At 47.4% G+C, this 17,993-nt stretch overlaps 1 protein-coding gene across 3 annotated transcripts in view; it reads left to right on the top strand.

Moving 5' to 3' along the window:
• Window positions 1-17,993, top strand: part of ARHGAP21 (Rho GTPase activating protein 21) — a 151,148-nt gene that overhangs the window by 118,977 nt on the left and 14,178 nt on the right. For all 3 annotated transcript variants that reach the window (XM_066585526.1, XM_066585524.1, XM_066585527.1), the window contains 9 exons: window positions 1,807-1,932; window positions 3,238-3,534; window positions 4,825-4,895; window positions 4,993-5,111; window positions 12,123-12,256; window positions 12,333-12,488; window positions 12,576-12,654; window positions 15,140-15,213; window positions 17,797-17,886. In XM_066585526.1, coding sequence (XP_066441623.1) covers window positions 1,807-1,932; window positions 3,238-3,534; window positions 4,825-4,895; window positions 4,993-5,111; window positions 12,123-12,256; window positions 12,333-12,488; window positions 12,576-12,654; window positions 15,140-15,213; window positions 17,797-17,886 — 1,146 coding nt within the window. The remainder of the gene's footprint in view (window positions 1-1,806; window positions 1,933-3,237; window positions 3,535-4,824; window positions 4,896-4,992; window positions 5,112-12,122; window positions 12,257-12,332; window positions 12,489-12,575; window positions 12,655-15,139; window positions 15,214-17,796; window positions 17,887-17,993) is intronic.

Genomic DNA, 17,993 nt, shown 5'->3' with positions numbered 1-17,993 from the left:
AAGTAGTATTTATTTCTATATGTATTTCCCTCCATTCATCCTGTAAACATCTGGCGAGTTCTCTCAAAGATGATGCACACTGTTTATATTACCCGATCAGACATTCCAGTTCATCCCAAAGATCTTCAGCTACTGTTTCCCTCCATTTATCCTGCAAATGTCTGGCAAGTTCTATCAAAGATGATACACCTGCCTGTCTACAGTGGTGAAAGGAGCGTCGTCATTGGACAGTTGAGCAATGGAGGAATGTTTTATGGATAGATGAATCACGCTACTTCATCTTCACATCAGATGGACGTACCTGGGTGTGAAGGATGATGGGGAATGTCTTCTGCCTGAGTGTGTTGTGCCAACAGTTAAGTGCGGCGGAGCTTCTCTTTAATGGTCTAGGGATGTTTTACGTGGCATGGCCTCAGTCTGTTGGTTGTAGCAACAAGAACCCTGAACACGGCGGTGACCCTGACATTCTAGGCAATAGTGTGCTGCCAACAATGTGGCAATACTCTGGGAATGGTCGGCCATACCTCCAGCAAGACAACGAGCCTTGTCACATGTCCAACGCTGTTACTTTGGTTTGGGGATATGGATGTTCCACGATTGGACCGGCTGCACAGAGTCTGACCTGAACCCACTGAACATCTCTGAGGCAAATTGGAACGTCGGGTCAGGAAATATGAACAGCGTCCATCTTACAAAGAACTTGACAGATGTTTGCAGGATGAATAGAGGGAAATGCCATCTGATGTGTATCAGATGTTAGTAGAGATAATGCCATGGAGAGCATCCAATGTCATTAGGGCCAAAGGAGCCCCACTAAGTATTAACATATGGAAATATATGTGTGATTCTTGCTCAGGTGTCCAGTTGTTTTCGGTAGGTGAATATTCGGCTGCCTGAGCGTCTGTAGGTGGAAATAAGATCACACCATGCAGTGTAAAATCACATTGCTCTGCTTTGTGGCAGGAAGTCTTGTGGTATTAGACTGGTCTTGTGAGGATAGATGTCTTTGCTGCATTGGAAATCTACTTAATCTTAGATCTGATGGGGTCTTGTTTCTCCTTGTGGAGAGAAGGCCATGCAATGATCCCTGGGAAAAAGATATGCAAATCATTTTCCTGTCTTCTCTCTCTAGTGCCACCTATTGGAAGGTTGCTATCCTATAAGTTGATGTACAACCATTTAACCAGCCTTACAGCATTAGTCGTATTGTGAGGTCTGGAGTCCCAGCAAATTCATGGAATCTTAAGTCTGCGGACCTACGGGCATGCTGTGTGCTGCAGCCATCAATAAGATGACTATTCTGCTGCACAGAGACTATTATGGTCCATATTCCCTAATGGGGCTTAACATTTATATTTATCGGTATATTTTTGGACAGGAAGGGGGGTCTGAATGACTCAAGTAAACGAGGAGAACCTACAGACGTCGCCCCTCTCATGGTTCTACTGAGTTAAATTTACCCCATAAGGGTCTATGGTGCCGCGAGTTCAGATCTGTAGAACCATCGGCGGTCGGACAGAATGTGAGCTTTTAAAGGGTTGTCTTGAATTATTGGCAAAAGGGTATTTTTCCTCCTTTTTAATCTTCAGCGCCTCTCTTGTCCATGGGCCGTGTCTGGTATTGCAGTCCGTCCTCACTAGAGTAAATTAGTGGAGCTGCGGTACTAGGCACAACCCATCAACAAAACTGGCCACGTTTTTGAAGCTTAAAGGATATTTTATAAACCTAGACAACCGCTTTATATACATCGGCATAACGCATCTCCTGGCACAAGAAGGCTTGTACTAAAGATGTGGTTTCTCTCAGCTCCCCCACAGCATGCCATCGTCCGAGGACTCCGAGTCCAGAAAAGATTCTTCCTCCGATGTCTTCATCGACTCAAACAAGGAAGGTTATCTGTACTTCCGGCAGCTGATCACTGATAAAGGGAAGGTAAGGCAACGGATACATCGGTAACGCCTTCTTAATTCTGTCCAGAAGGCTTATTGGTCACATTGGCCCTTCTGTCGCCTCGTCCCATTTGGGATCCAGGGTGGAGAATATTAAAGGGGCAAAAGTCAAAATCTGTCTTCTCCTTCCATGAATCCTGTTCCTGGTTCTGTAGTGTAGGTGCTCTAGTACTGGGCTGGTGCTTCCTTTAGAACAATCTCCTCAGTTTACTACTTTCATCAGACCAGTTTTGAGATCCAACCCCTCTTCCCCAACACTCAAGTCAGTGTCTGGACCGTCCCTTTAAAGGTGCCTAATTTCTCTGAAAAAAAAACTGCCTTGTGTGCATGAGGAAGGCTGCATCAGTTGTCTGAGCTGGTGAGAAGAGACTGCTGCTAATGTCTACTATACACAGAGCACAGAGCAGTGAGGCTGCTGGACAGTAAATCACTTACCAGTTAGCTTCTGCAGCGTCGTCTGTATGTGAGTGTCTCCTCCCGCCTGACCTTTCCATAGACTTCTATGGGCAGCATGTGTTACCACTCTCCTCTTCACTAGAGATGAACTTTGTGACAACAGTCAGACAGCAAACTTGAAGGGAGACCCCTAACAGACAGCACTTTAGAAATATATATTAGTGTAGAAGTGATTTTCACTTTTGCTGGTTATCACATCGGCCATCATTTAAGCACAAATTTGTTTGAAAAGTCCATGAGACCGTTTAAATACTTTAGATTCAGGAATTCCATTTTTTTTTTTTGTAAAGTGGTTTTAGGTTGTGTTGGTTACCGTCATTCTTCACACCTCCGGACTGGGGATTTGACCTTTAAAGTGGTATTTTGGGCTTTTTTGAGCTGATGACCTATTCTATGAGTAAGCCATCAGTTGATAGATCGAGGGTCCACCGCTCAGGACTCCCATCTATCAACTGATCATCCAGCCCACTGTGGGCCGGACATAGTTATCGGTGGTCACGGCAGGAAGTGGGCGTGTCGGCTTCGTTCCTATTGAAATCCATGGTAGCGCTGCACCTCTTACACTTCCCGCTTCTCTTACGGTTGGGGCAGGATGTCGTGACCATTAGAGAATCGCGGCGCACTCATTAATTTCCACTGGAGTGACGCCTGTGCACCATCTTCCTGCTGTGACCACTGATGGCAATGTGCAGAGGACCGGATGATCAGCTGATAGACGGGGATCCTGAGGTATGGGTGATCAGTTCCCAAAGCCCAGAAGACCCTCTTCAATGATACAATTCTATATGAACCTCCTATATACTCCTTGTGTGATTCTCGTATCTATTTGTAGAAGGTCGGTGGCAGTATGAGGCCGTGGAAGCAAGTCTACGTGATCTTGCGCAACAGCTCCTTATGTCTGCACAAGGACAAGAAGGATCAGACGGGACATTCATCCTCGCAGTCGGATGAAGAGCAGCCCATAAACATCACCGGCTGTCTAGCGGATATATCCTACAGTGAAACGAAGAGGAAGAACGTGTTTCGCGTAACGACTTCCAACCGGGAGTATCTCTTCCAAGCTGAAGACCGAGATGAGATGTTGGCGTGGATCAATGTAATTCGGGAAAACGGCAACCAGAACGATGAGGTATGTCCCATGTTTGGGGGTTCCCTTGGAACGCCTCGTCCATTGTTTTCAGTGGGGCCGGCAAAAACACAAGTGCGCTGCAAGGCTTCCCATTGAAAACAGTGGAAACCACTTGCCGATCGTTACTTTCCTGAAGTGATGGGCGGCGCCTCGCATCCGCAGGGACATCGCACGTTCCCAAATAAAGTAAGCATCTACTGGGCAGTATGCAGTGTTTATAGTGGGAGCGTGTTAGCCTCTTATCCCACTATATAGGCGCGCACACAGTGGGGTATCCTTTACATTGGAAAATCCACTTAAATATACCTCAGATAGGCCATGAGTAGCTTAAACAGTCCCGCCAGTTGGGGTCCGCCACCCTAGACCCTACACGCTGGCCGATGTGCTCCCATTGAAGTGAATGGAAACCTTGCCATTTAATACCAGCCTGGAAATGGAACTGAGAGCTGATGCGTGGCCGAGGCAAAGTGCCCATACCCAGAACAGCAGATCGGCACAAGTATTGTGCCAACCAACAATCACAAGTATCGACGGCCTATCCTGAAATTAGGCAATCGGTAGTTTAACCCCTTCACGCACCAGGGTTTGTATTGTATGCAGCAGGAGCTGATCCCGCTCCATACATGGCGGGTGTTTGACGGCTGACACCCGCCGCCGACAGCTGCAATCGGCGCTCTTGCTGATTGCGGCTGTTAACTTTTTAAATGTTGCTGTCCGTTCTGAAAGCGGCATTTCAAATGTCTGAATTTGTGGTTGAGATTGGGAGGGGCCGTTGTGATGCCTTGACAGCCTGGAGTCTTCTGAAGGCCCCCAAGGCTGTCAGGACAGGTAGCCAAGGTGTGTCTGTGACATGTCTAGATAGAGACCGCCTGTCAGAACACCGTGTAATGCAATACTATCCCTATGAGCGAACAGACGAGCGCACCTTCAACTTCCCACTGGGGACTACAAAAAATAACTGAGAAAAAATAAAACTTAATGAAAGTTTCCCCTCTTCCCAACCGCCTGCATAAAAATCCAATCTATCAAAGTACAGAACCACAGAAGAACGTCGTCATGTTTGCCGTAAAAATAAGATTTTTTTTTCCCCCCATGCCGCTCCACTTAGAAACTTGTAAAAGATTTCCAGTACTTTTTATGTTACATGGTCAGCCCTTTTTAAGATGATTTGACCAAAGCCGCAGATTGCAGTGAGAGCCCCCTGGACCCCCCCGGACCCCCAGTAGTCGTATACTTTCAGTCATGTTTATGAAGATGTCTAACTGCAACTTTTTTTTTTCCTCCACTTAGGAAACCAACCAGGCGAGCCGGGACCTGATAGAGGAACAGCGGAAACGCAAGGACTACAACGTAGCGATGAAGTACGGGAAGTCGTTTGTAGACCCCCCTGTGATGGTTGTTTCCTTTTTATAGAAAAAAAACTGTATAATTCACCTTTTTTTTTTTTTTTTCTTTTAGATCCTCCAATACCAAAATGGAACCATCTCCCAAACCTCCCCGCCAGCCCCTCAGTATACCAATCATCCGCAGCCCACACTCCCCCAAGCAGGATGCTGAACGCAAGCTGCTCAGTAAAGGTGCGGATCCAAGATCTAGAAGGGGCTTACATTGATTTTAGATGGCGATGAACTTCTTCATCCTGACGGTGCTGCGTACCTGCTGTGTTGTAGGAGAGAAGAAATCTACTCTCCTCCATTCAAACAGCTCCACTCTTGTCTGTGGCCATGGCTGGTATTGCAACTCATCACTCTGCACTTGTGCTTCTGAGCTGCAATACCATATGCAACCAATTGTAATTGCAGCATGTAAGCAGATGTCCGGGGGACAGGGCTCCTTCTGTCACCAATTGGCACCATGCAGAGCAATTGCTAGGTACTAATGACACAGCCCTCCATGTCTGCCATGTAACTCGGCCTATTAGACCTCCGGCAGAGTTTAATGGGCTGATATCTTAGCAGAATGCACTACACAAGTAATGCAGTGTACTATCCTAGAGAGCGAACACCAGTAATGCAGTGTACTATCCTAGAGAGCGAACACCAGTAATGCAGTGTACTATCCTAGAGATCGAACACCAGTAATGCAGTGTACTATCCTAGAGAGCGAACACCAGTAATGCAGTGTACTATCCTAGAGAGCGAACACCAGTAATGCAGTGTACTATCCTAGAGAGCGAACACCAGTAATGCAGTGTACTATCCTAGAGAGCGAACACCAGTAATGCAGTGTACTATCCTAGAGAGCGAACACCAGTAATGCAGTGTACTATCCTAGAGAGCGAACACCAGTAATGCAGTGTACTATCCTAGAGAGCGAACACCAGTAATGCAGTGTACTATCCTAGAGAGCGAACACCAGTAATGCAGTGTACTATCCTAGAGAGCGAACACCAGTAATGCAGTGTACTATCCTAGAGAGCGAACACCAGTAATGCAGTGTACTATCCTAGAGAGCGAACACCAGTAATGCAGTGTACTATCCTAGAGAGCGAACACCAGTAATGCAGTGTACTATCCTAGAGAGCGAACACCAGTAATGCAGTGTACTATCCTAGAGAGCGAACACCAGTAATGCAGTGTACTATCCTAGAGAGCGAACACCAGTAATGCAGTGTACTATCCTAGAGAGCGAACACCAGTAATGCAGTGTACTATCCTAGAGAGCGAACACCAGTAATGCAGTGTACTATCCTAGAGAGCGAACACCAGTAATGCAGTGTACTATCCTAGAGAGCGAACACCAGTAATGCAGTGTACTATCCTAGAGAGCGAACACCAGTAATGCAGTGTACTATCCTAGAGAGCGAACACCAGTAATGCAGTGTACTATCCTAGAGAGCGAACACCAGTAATGCAGTGTACTATCCTAGAGAGCGAACACCAGTAATGCAGTGTACTATCCTAGAGAGCGAACACCAGTAATGCAGTGTACTATCCTAGAGAGCGAACACCAGTAATGCAGTGTACTATCCTAGAGAGCGAACACCAGTAATGCAGTGTACTATCCTAGAGAGCGAACACCAGTAATGCAGTGTACTATCCTAGAGAGCGAACACCAGTAATGCAGTGTACTATCCTAGAGAGCGAACACCAGTAATGCAGTGTACTATCCTAGAGAGCGAACACCAGTAATGCAGTGTACTATCCTAGAGAGCGAACACCAGTAATGCAGTGTACTATCCTAGAGAGCGAACACCAGTAATGCAGTGTACTATCCTAGAGAGCGAACACCAGTAATGCAGTGTACTATCCTAGAGAGCGAACACCAGTAATGCAGTGTACTATCCTAGAGAGCGAACACCAGTAATGCAGTGTACTATCCTAGAGAGCGAACACCAGTAATGCAGTGTACTATCCTAGAGAGCGAACACCAGTAATGCAGTGTACTATCCTAGAGAGCGAACACCAGTAATGCAGTGTACTATCCTAGAGAGCGAACACCAGTAATGCAGTGTACTATCCTAGAGAGCGAACACCAGTAATGCAGTGTACTATCCTAGAGAGCGAACACCAGTAATGCAGTGTACTATCCTAGAGAGCGAACACCAGTAATGCAGTGTACTATCCTAGAGAGCGAACACCAGTAATGCAGTGTACTATCCTAGAGAGCGAACACCAGTAATGCAGTGTACTATCCTAGAGAGCGAACACCAGTAATGCAGTGTACTATCCTAGAGAGCGAACACCAGTAATGCAGTGTACTATCCTAGAGAGCGAACACCAGTAATGCAGTGTACTATCCTAGAGAGCGAACACCAGTAATGCAGTGTACTATCCTAGAGAGCGAACACCAGTAATGCAGTGTACTATCCTAGAGAGCGAACACCAGTAATGCAGTGTACTATCCTAGAGAGCGAACACCAGTAATGCAGTGTACTATCCTAGAGAGCGAACACCAGTAATGCAGTGTACTATCCTAGAGAGCGAACACCAGTAATGCAGTGTACTATCCTAGAGAGCGAACACCAGTAATGCAGTGTACTATCCTAGAGAGCGAACACCAGTAATGCAGTGTACTATCCTAGAGAGCGAACACCAGTAATGCAGTGTACTATCCTAGAGAGCGAACACCAGTAATGCAGTGTACTATCCTAGAGAGCGAACACCAGTAATGCAGTGTACTATCCTAGAGAGCGAACACCAGTAATGCAGTGTACTATCCTAGAGAGCGAACACCAGTAATGCAGTGTACTATCCTAGAGAGCGAACACCAGTAATGCAGTGTACTATCCTAGAGAGCGAACACCAGTAATGCAGTGTACTATCCTAGAGAGCGAACACCAGTAATGCAGTGTACTATCCTAGAGAGCGAACACCAGTAATGCAGTGTACTATCCTAGAGAGCGAACACCAGTAATGCAGTGTACTATCCTAGAGAGCGAACACCAGTAATGCAGTGTACTATCCTAGAGAGCGAACACCAGTAATGCAGTGTACTATCCTAGAGAGCGAACACCAGTAATGCAGTGTACTATCCTAGAGAGCGAACACCAGTAATGCAGTGTACTATCCTAGAGAGCGAACACCAGTAATGCAGTGTACTATCCTAGAGAGCGAACACCAGTAATGCAGTGTACTATCCTAGAGAGCGAACACCAGTAATGCAGTGTACTATCCTAGAGAGCGAACACCAGTAATGCAGTGTACTATCCTAGAGAGCGAACACCAGTAATGCAGTGTACTATCCTAGAGAGCGAACACCAGTAATGCAGTGTACTATCCTAGAGAGCGAACACCAGTAATGCAGTGTACTATCCTAGAGAGCGAACACCAGTAATGCAGTGTACTATCCTAGAGAGCGAACACCAGTAATGCAGTGTACTATCCTAGAGAGCGAACACCAGTAATGCAGTGTACTATCCTAGAGAGCGAACACCAGTAATGCAGTGTACTATCCTAGAGAGCGAACACCAGTAATGCAGTGTACTATCCTAGAGAGCGAACACCAGTAATGCAGTGTACTATCCTAGAGAGCGAACACCAGTAATGCAGTGTACTATCCTAGAGAGCGAACACCAGTAATGCAGTGTACTATCCTAGAGAGCGAACACCAGTAATGCAGTGTACTATCCTAGAGAGCGAACACCAGTAATGCAGTGTACTATCCTAGAGAGCGAACACCAGTAATGCAGTGTACTATCCTAGAGAGCGAACACCAGTAATGCAGTGTACTATCCTAGAGAGCGAACACCAGTAATGCAGTGTACTATCCTAGAGAGCGAACACCAGTAATGCAGTGTACTATCCTAGAGAGCGAACACCAGTAATGCAGTGTACTATCCTAGAGAGCGAACACCAGTAATGCAGTGTACTATCCTAGAGAGCGAACACCAGTAATGCAGTGTACTATCCTAGAGAGCGAACACCAGTAATGCAGTGTACTATCCTAGAGAGCGAACACCAGTAATGCAGTGTACTATCCTAGAGAGCGAACACCAGTAATGCAGTGTACTATCCTAGAGAGCGAACACCAGTAATGCAGTGTACTATCCTAGAGAGCGAACACCAGTAATGCAGTGTACTATCCTAGAGAGCGAACACCAGTAATGCAGTGTACTATCCTAGAGAGCGAACACCAGTAATGCAGTGTACTATCCTAGAGAGCGAACACCAGTAATGCAGTGTACTATCCTAGAGAGCGAACACCAGTAATGCAGTGTACTATCCTAGAGAGCGAACACCAGTAATGCAGTGTACTATCCTAGAGAGCGAACACCAGTAATGCAGTGTACTATCCTAGAGAGCGAACACCAGTAATGCAGTGTACTATCCTAGAGAGCGAACACCAGTAATGCAGTGTACTATCCTAGAGAGCGAACACCAGTAATGCAGTGTACTATCCTAGAGAGCGAACACCAGTAATGCAGTGTACTATCCTAGAGAGCGAACACCAGTAATGCAGTGTACTATCCTAGAGAGCGAACACCAGTAATGCAGTGTACTATCCTAGAGAGCGAACACCAGTAATGCAGTGTACTATCCTAGAGAGCGAACACCAGTAATGCAGTGTACTATCCTAGAGAGCGAACACCAGTAATGCAGTGTACTATCCTAGAGAGCGAACACCAGTAATGCAGTGTACTATCCTAGAGAGCGAACACCAGTAATGCAGTGTACTATCCTAGAGAGCGAACACCAGTAATGCAGTGTACTATCCTAGAGAGCGAACACCAGTAATGCAGTGTACTATCCTAGAGAGCGAACACCAGTAATGCAGTGTACTATCCTAGAGAGCGAACACCAGTAATGCAGTGTACTATCCTAGAGAGCGAACACCAGTAATGCAGTGTACTATCCTAGAGAGCGAACACCAGTAATGCAGTGTACTATCCTAGAGAGCGAACACCAGTAATGCAGTGTACTATCCTAGAGAGCGAACACCAGTAATGCAGTGTACTATCCTAGAGAGCGAACACCAGTAATGCAGTGTACTATCCTAGAGAGCGAACACCAGTAATGCAGTGTACTATCCTAGAGAGCGAACACCAGTAATGCAGTGTACTATCCTAGAGAGCGAACACCAGTAATGCAGTGTACTATCCTAGAGAGCGAACACCAGTAATGCAGTGTACTATCCTAGAGAGCGAACACCAGTAATGCAGTGTACTATCCTAGAGAGCGAACACCAGTAATGCAGTGTACTATCCTAGAGAGCGAACACCAGTAATGCAGTGTACTATCCTAGAGAGCGAACACCAGTAATGCAGTGTACTATCCTAGAGAGCGAACACCAGTAATGCAGTGTACTATCCTAGAGAGCGAACACCAGTAATGCAGTGTACTATCCTAGAGAGCGAACACCAGTAATGCAGTGTACTATCCTAGAGAGCGAACACCAGTAATGCAGTGTACTATCCTAGAGAGCGAACACCAGTAATGCAGTGTACTATCCTAGAGAGCGAACACCAGTAATGCAGTGTACTATCCTAGAGAGCGAACACCAGTAATGCAGTGTACTATCCTAGAGAGCGAACACCAGTAATGCAGTGTACTATCCTAGAGAGCGAACACCAGTAATGCAGTGTACTATCCTAGAGAGCGAACACCAGTAATGCAGTGTACTATCCTAGAGAGCGAACACCAGTAATGCAGTGTACTATCCTAGAGAGCGAACACCAGTAATGCAGTGTACTATCCTAGAGAGCGAACACCAGTAATGCAGTGTACTATCCTAGAGAGCGAACACCAGTAATGCAGTGTACTATCCTAGAGAGCGAACACCAGTAATGCAGTGTACTATCCTAGAGAGCGAACACCAGTAATGCAGTGTACTATCCTAGAGAGCGAACACCAGTAATGCAGTGTACTATCCTAGAGAGCGAACACCAGTAATGCAGTGTACTATCCTAGAGAGCGAACACCAGTAATGCAGTGTACTATCCTAGAGAGCGAACACCAGTAATGCAGTGTACTATCCTAGAGAGCGAACACCAGTAATGCAGTGTACTATCCTAGAGAGCGAACACCAGTAATGCAGTGTACTATCCTAGAGAGCGAACACCAGTAATGCAGTGTACTATCCTAGAGAGCGAACACCAGTAATGCAGTGTACTATCCTAGAGAGCGAACACCAGTAATGCAGTGTACTATCCTAGAGAGCGAACACCAGTAATGCAGTGTACTATCCTAGAGAGCGAACACCAGTAATGCAGTGTACTATCCTAGAGAGCGAACACCAGTAATGCAGTGTACTATCCTAGAGAGCGAACACCAGTAATGCAGTGTACTATCCTAGAGAGCGAACACCAGTAATGCAGTGTACTATCCTAGAGAGCGAACACCAGTAATGCAGTGTACTATCCTAGAGAGCGAACACCAGTAATGCAGTGTACTATCCTAGAGAGCGAACACCAGTAATGCAGTGTACTATCCTAGAGAGCGAACACCAGTAATGCAGTGTACTATCCTAGAGAGCGAACACCAGTAATGCAGTGTACTATCCCAGAGAGCGAACAATCACATCTTCAAATCCCTTTGAGTGACCTGAAGGTTATTTTTTTTTAACTATTTTTGACACCATTTTTTTGTAATAAACTTTTTTTTCACTTAATTTAGCTTTTTTCTTAGACCTCACAGGGGACTTGAATTTGTGATCATTTGATCGCTCATAGAGCTTAATGTAATACCGAAGTATTGCATTATACCGCATTCTGACAGACATGCCACATGCACTGATTCATGGCAGCCCTGGGGGTCTTGAGAAGACTCTGGCCTACCATAGCTAATGAACGGCACCTTGTGATTGATGGTGGCATTTAAAGGGTTAACAGCTGTGATACGAGTTCATGGCTGTTGTGGGTGGGTGTCGGTTGTCAAAACGTCCGGCACCCGCCGCGTGTGAAGTGGGATCGGCTCCGGTCCCACACAAACCCCGCGCCCGGAGGGCCTGGCTGGTAGGCATACGTCTGCGGACGGCCCGCTGTTGTAGCATTCAGTGTGATGTAAAATAAATATAACGCAGGTGTTGAGTACGGGACGAGTGTTTCTGGCTCTCCGGTGACGCGGCGCGCGGCTGACTCACTCATTCCTGGTCAAGTGAGTTTACAAGGTAATGGAGTTCATGTAAACCTTCTGCCTTTCTTATCCAAGACGAGACGAGCCCGCCGAAAGACAAAGGCACGTGGCGGCGCGGCATCAACAACATCATGCGCAAGAGGAAGCCCGCGGGGGGCGGTACCTTTGGCGTTCGTCTGGATGACTGTCCCCCGGCGCAGACCAATAAGGTAAGTACCGCTTCCTGCGTGTGGCGCTCCTATATGGCGATCTCTCCGCTTCATGCGGCTCTTGCTTCGCTTGCAGTACGTCCCCCTGATTGTGGACATCTGCTGTAAACTGGTGGAAGAGCGCGGGCTGGAGAACACCGGCATCTACAGGGTCCCCGGGAACAACGCCGCCATTGCCAGCATGCAGGAGGAGCTCAACAAGGGATTTACGGACTTCGATCTGGAAGATGATGTACGTTGGTCAATCGCTGGTCTGGAGCCGACGTAACGGGAAAGAAGCGCCGCGCTTATTCTTAACTCTGCTTCTTTTGTACCGTAGAAATGGCGGGACTTGAATGTAATAAGCAGTCTTCTGAAGTCTTTCTTCCGGAAACTTCCAGAGCCTCTGTTTACTAATGGTAGGAGACCTCACGTTGGCATTACATGTGTGTACCGACTCTGACAACCCTTTCCATATGCCCTGTTAGGCTACACGGACATCTTGGAGGTGTGACCCTTCCCCCCCACTTGTAACCCCTCGCTGATTGTGATGAACTGAGGGGTATCCGTTCAGTGTAAACGCTTGCTGCGACTCGCCAACCAGTGAGAAGTCTCTTGCTTATCGTTCGTCGTCCAGAATCAATGGTCGATCGGACCGTGTGAACAGGCAGTCCTCTGTCTCTGAACGACTGCCTGTTTATGCGACTGGCACGATCTCCGGGTCACTCTGCCTACCTTCACGATGGCTGCCGTGTGAAGGCCCTGAAGCAGTGATTGCTGGGATGCCCTGCGGTCTCTCTGAAGCACAGGGACACCGGCATTGACCAAGGTTGGAAAGTCGGTCCACTCTACTTCCCATTGTCACTTATGGTGCAGGATTAGAAGAAAAACAGCGCCACGCCTGTCTTCAGGTTACTCCTGGTGTTGCAGCTCAGCCCCATACACTTCAGGAGTTGGCTGCAACACCAAGCAACTGCTAAAGAGATTCCTGGAAGAAAGCCGCCATATTCTAATTCTGTACAACCCTGTTAGCTGCCCTAATCTTAGAGGATGCACTGGAGTGCCTTCTGGAAACCCCCACCCGTACGCATCAAGTTTTATGTCAGAATCTTAAGTGTTTTGGGTGGTGGTTTTCCCCCTCATTTTTGATGTCAAAATCTATATTAAAAAAAATATAAAATCCTGCAGTTCTCACACTGACCACTAGGCCTACTACTAATCTGACACTTCCTGTTCTGTAGGGAGAACTTCTCAGCCGTCATCTCATTATCATCACAGGCAGGATTACACTGAGAGGTGATACCTATGTATAGATTACACAGGAGCCACCATTCACAATAGTCACAGCTCACCTCCTCCACCTCCCTGCACAGACAGGATTACACTGAGAGGTGACGCCTATATATATGGATAACACAGGAGCCACCATTCACAATAGTCACAGTTCACCTCCTCCACCTCCCTGCACAGACAGGATTACACTGAGAGGTGACACCTATATATAGATTACACAGGAGCCACCATTCACAATAGTCACAGCTCACCTCCTCCACCTCCCTGCACAGACAGGATTACACTGAGAGGTGACACCTATATATAGATAACACAGGAGCCACCATTCACAATAGTCACAGCTCCCCCCCCCCCCCACATGTACAGACAGGATTACACTGAGGTGACGCCTATATATATGGATAACACAGGAGCCACCATTCACAATAGTCACAGCTCCCCTCCTCCCCTCCCTGTACAGACAGGATTACACTGAGAGGTGACAGCTATATATGGATATCACAGGAGCCACCATTCATAATAGTTACAGCTCACCTCCTCCTCATCTCCCTGTACAGACAGGATTACACTGAGAGGTGACACCTATATATAGATAACACAGGATCCACCATTCACAATAGTCACAGCTCCCCTCCTCCCCTCCCTGTACAGACAGGATTACACTGAGAGGTGACAGCTATATATGGATATCACAGGAGCCACCATTCACAATAGTCACAGCTCACCTCCTCCTCATCTCCCTGTACAGACAGGATTACACTGAGAGGTGACACCTATATGTAGATAACACAGGACCCATCATTCACAATAGTCACAGCTCCCCTCCTCCCCTCCCTGTACAGACAGGATTACACTGAGAGGTGACAGCTATATATGGATATCACAGGAGCCACCATTCATAATAGTTACAGCTCACCTCCTCCTCATCTCCCTGTACAGACAGGATTACACTGAGAGGTGACACCTATATGTAGATAACACAGGATCCACCATTCACAATAGTCACAGCCGACCTCCTCCGCTCACTGTACAGACAGGATTATACTGAGAGGTGACACCATTCACAATAGTCACAGCTCACCTCCTCCCCTCCCTGTACAGACAGGATTACACTGAGGGGATGGATATATATATATATATATATATCTATCTATCCACCATTTACAATAGGTGATGTCACAGCTCACCTCCTCCCCTGCCTGCACACTATGTTTAATAATAGTCTGAAACTTCCTGGTTAGTAGCGAAAACCTCTCAGCCATCATCTTATCACAGGCAGGATTACACTGAGAGGTGACAACTGTATGAACAGATGTAGCAATTTTAATATGACTGGCACAACACAACTGGATCTGCAGCACTGTGGCTCCGGCCCGCAGGCGAGCTCCCACTGAATTTACTTAGCGCTGTGCCTTAATTATCAGCTGGGGCGGCTGCAGTTTGGACGGAGCCATTTCCAGCTGCATTCACACTGACAGCGGGCTGAACAAAAGATGATTGTCAGATCCCAAGGGCCCCGGGGCCTAGAGGTCTGAGAGCGGAGCTGCTGCTGCCGTAGACCGGAGAGCGCCGGGGCGACATGAGCTGTAAATATATGGGTTTTGTCTTCAGACAGATACAACGACTTCATTGAAGCAAACCGGAAGGAAGATCCCAAGGAGAGACTCATCGCGCTGAAGAGACTGGTGAGTGCGTCCCGACAATGACGGGGCTCCATTACTATTCAGATAGGACAGCGATCTGGTGTCAATTACGTCATTAAACGGTCTTGCGTGCTGCGCCACACTATGTGTTAGACACTCTGGCAGTTCTTCTGATTTGTGCAAAAGTAAAGGGGGCGTGGCCTAACTTGCCGCACAAGTTACCCGTAAATGATGCCAACTAATTAATGGTCCAAACTTAGACTACAGGCTTAAAAAGCAATAGATGAATCATCAGCAGAGCGACTGCGATGAATCTGACGCATTGTAACGCGGTCTTGTCTGTGTGCCTTGACTAACTTCTAGCCGCAGTGCCTCCAGCCATGAGTCTGAGCCGATGCTCTCGTTGTACAGACAGGATTACACTGAGGGGATGGATATATATATATATATATATATATCTCCACCATTTACAATAGGTGATGTCACAGCTCACCTCCCCCCCCGCCTGCACACTAAGTTTAATAATTGTCTGAAACTTCCTGGTTAGTAGCGAAAACCTCTCAGCCATCATCTTATCACATCTTCTAGCCGCCATGCCTCCAGCCATGAGTCTGAGCCGCTGCTCTCGTTGAGGCTTATTTACGACGTCATTTCCGTCAGATTCTTGCTCTAATAACGACATTTTTACATCGGATTTGTGCCATTAAGAACAAAAATTTCCGCATGTCTTTGCCAGTCTTATGAGGGTGGGCGTGGCCTCTGACGCCATTCACCTTTCGTCCATAGATATGGCGCCGGTCACACGTGTCGGGAACTGGTTTAAATCGCCACTAATTACCCCTTTTATTGATAAATAAGCCCCGTTGTGTGTTTTAGTCTCCGTTAATGGAGAAAACCCCCAATTAACCAGAAGCCGCGGCGGGTTGTTGGCGGTAGGCCATGATGGCATGCATTTATATGGTGTTTCAGTAGCTCTTCATGCCGTGCCTGTGGGACTATTCTAGCCTACGGGGGACGGACGCCGCGGTCGGTTGTCTTTAAAGGGGTTTTCCGGGAGATAAAACTAATTCCAGCAGCTTAAAATTGTGTGAAATTAAGAACAAATGAAATCTCTCCTGTTCTGGCGGTCGCGGCCCGGCGCTGCAGGGGCGGGCGGTCATGTGCCGGTCATAGTCCGTGTGACCGCTCAGCCAGTCAGACTCCCGCCGCCGTGGATAAATCCCCGCTGAAGCCTGTGACTGGTTACGCGGTCACATACACACTGTATGGGACGCTGCTTCTTCCGGATTCCGTGCGGCGGGCTGCAGCGCTGGATCGGGAGCCGCCGGGAGAAGCTGATTGATTTATTATTTTTTACACAATTTTAAGCTTCTAGAATTTTTTAATGTCCTGAACCCCCTTTAACCCCTCAGTCACCCAGAGGCTGTAGTTGTATCAGTTTAGTGAATACATGCTGATGGCGTGTTTTACGGATAGCGCAGTTTGCATCAGTCCCCATAGGCTACCATGATAAATAAAAGTATACATGTAGCATATGCGATAGAGTACTCCTGGCCTCGGACTGGCGTAGACGGCACTCTTTTGCCTGCAACTACTAATGGAAGGTGATGGACGTCTTTGGCGTGAACATCGGGGCTTTCTCTCGGCTACCAAGCTAAACGTAGGGCAGGAGTGCAGTGTGGATCCAGCCCAAGCAGACCGCTGGAGAAGGCTCTCGTTTGGCTTATATCCCCAGTCGTTACAAGGTTAGAAGATCGGATATTGACTTGTAGTGAAGCTGTCTTCCAATAGGTGGCGCTGCAGAGGTATTACGCCATCTCCCATTTGCATACCAAATTTCTCAGAGGAGCATTGCATGGCCTATAAGTCTACTTGAGTCCACTTGGCATTGGCGCTCTCCACATCCACAAATAGAGCGACATGTACAACCACCGCTGCATTCATTCTCCCCATCACTGTAGGGAGTGCTGCGAGAGGAGGAGGGGAAAAGAGGACCCCCATTCTTGGGATTGGTGGGGATCTCTGCAGTGACGCCCCCCACCAATAAAACTTGTATCGCCTATCCAGTAGATGTGATAAGTCAATTGATGTATAATCCCCTTAAAGGGGGTCGTCCCACAAAACCAAGTTATCCCGTATCCACAGGATGGAGGTAAGCATCTGACCACTGGGACTCGCACCGATCATGTGAATACGGGTCCCATGTGATCACCCCTGTGCAGTCGCTGCATTCACTTCCATGGCGGCTGCCAGAGATATCCGAACCCTTGAACTCCATCTCTGGCACTGCTGTTGAAGTGAATGAAGCAGCAGTGCTCATGCTTGGCCGTTGGGACCCTTGTTCTCATGATCAGTGGGGGTCTCAATGGTCAGACACCCACTGATAAGATAGTTGCCTTAATGACTTCATTTTGTAGGACAGCCCCTTTAGTGATTGGAGTGGTTTCACGAATGGTGAGATGTTGGGCGAGTAGCAGATCAGGAGGTTTGGTCAGATGCTTCTGTAGACCCCCCCCCCATACATGATTGTTCCTATAGCCAACCCCCCTATAGGGCCGAGCTGTCGGGTTGTGTATATCGGCTCCTCTTATCACATGGACAACGATTCCCTACTTTTTCTTTCAGATCCTCGATCTGCCGGAGCATCACTATGAAACTCTTAAGTTCCTTTGCACACATCTGAAGACCGTGGCTGAAAATTCGGAGAAAAATAAGGTAATTGGTCCAAAGCGGAGAGTCCCTGCGGTGTCAGACTATGCAGAGGGCATATAGCATTACATAGCAGCCACGGAAATACATGGCCGCCCATCAAATGCATGCAA

Source organism: Eleutherodactylus coqui, chromosome 12, assembly GCF_035609145.1.
Source record: "Eleutherodactylus coqui strain aEleCoq1 chromosome 12, aEleCoq1.hap1, whole genome shotgun sequence".
NCBI lineage: Eukaryota > Metazoa > Chordata > Amphibia > Anura > Eleutherodactylidae > Eleutherodactylus > Eleutherodactylus coqui.
Note: the sequence above shows the minus strand (reverse complement) of the source record. Positions and strands in the feature narration are given on the sequence as shown.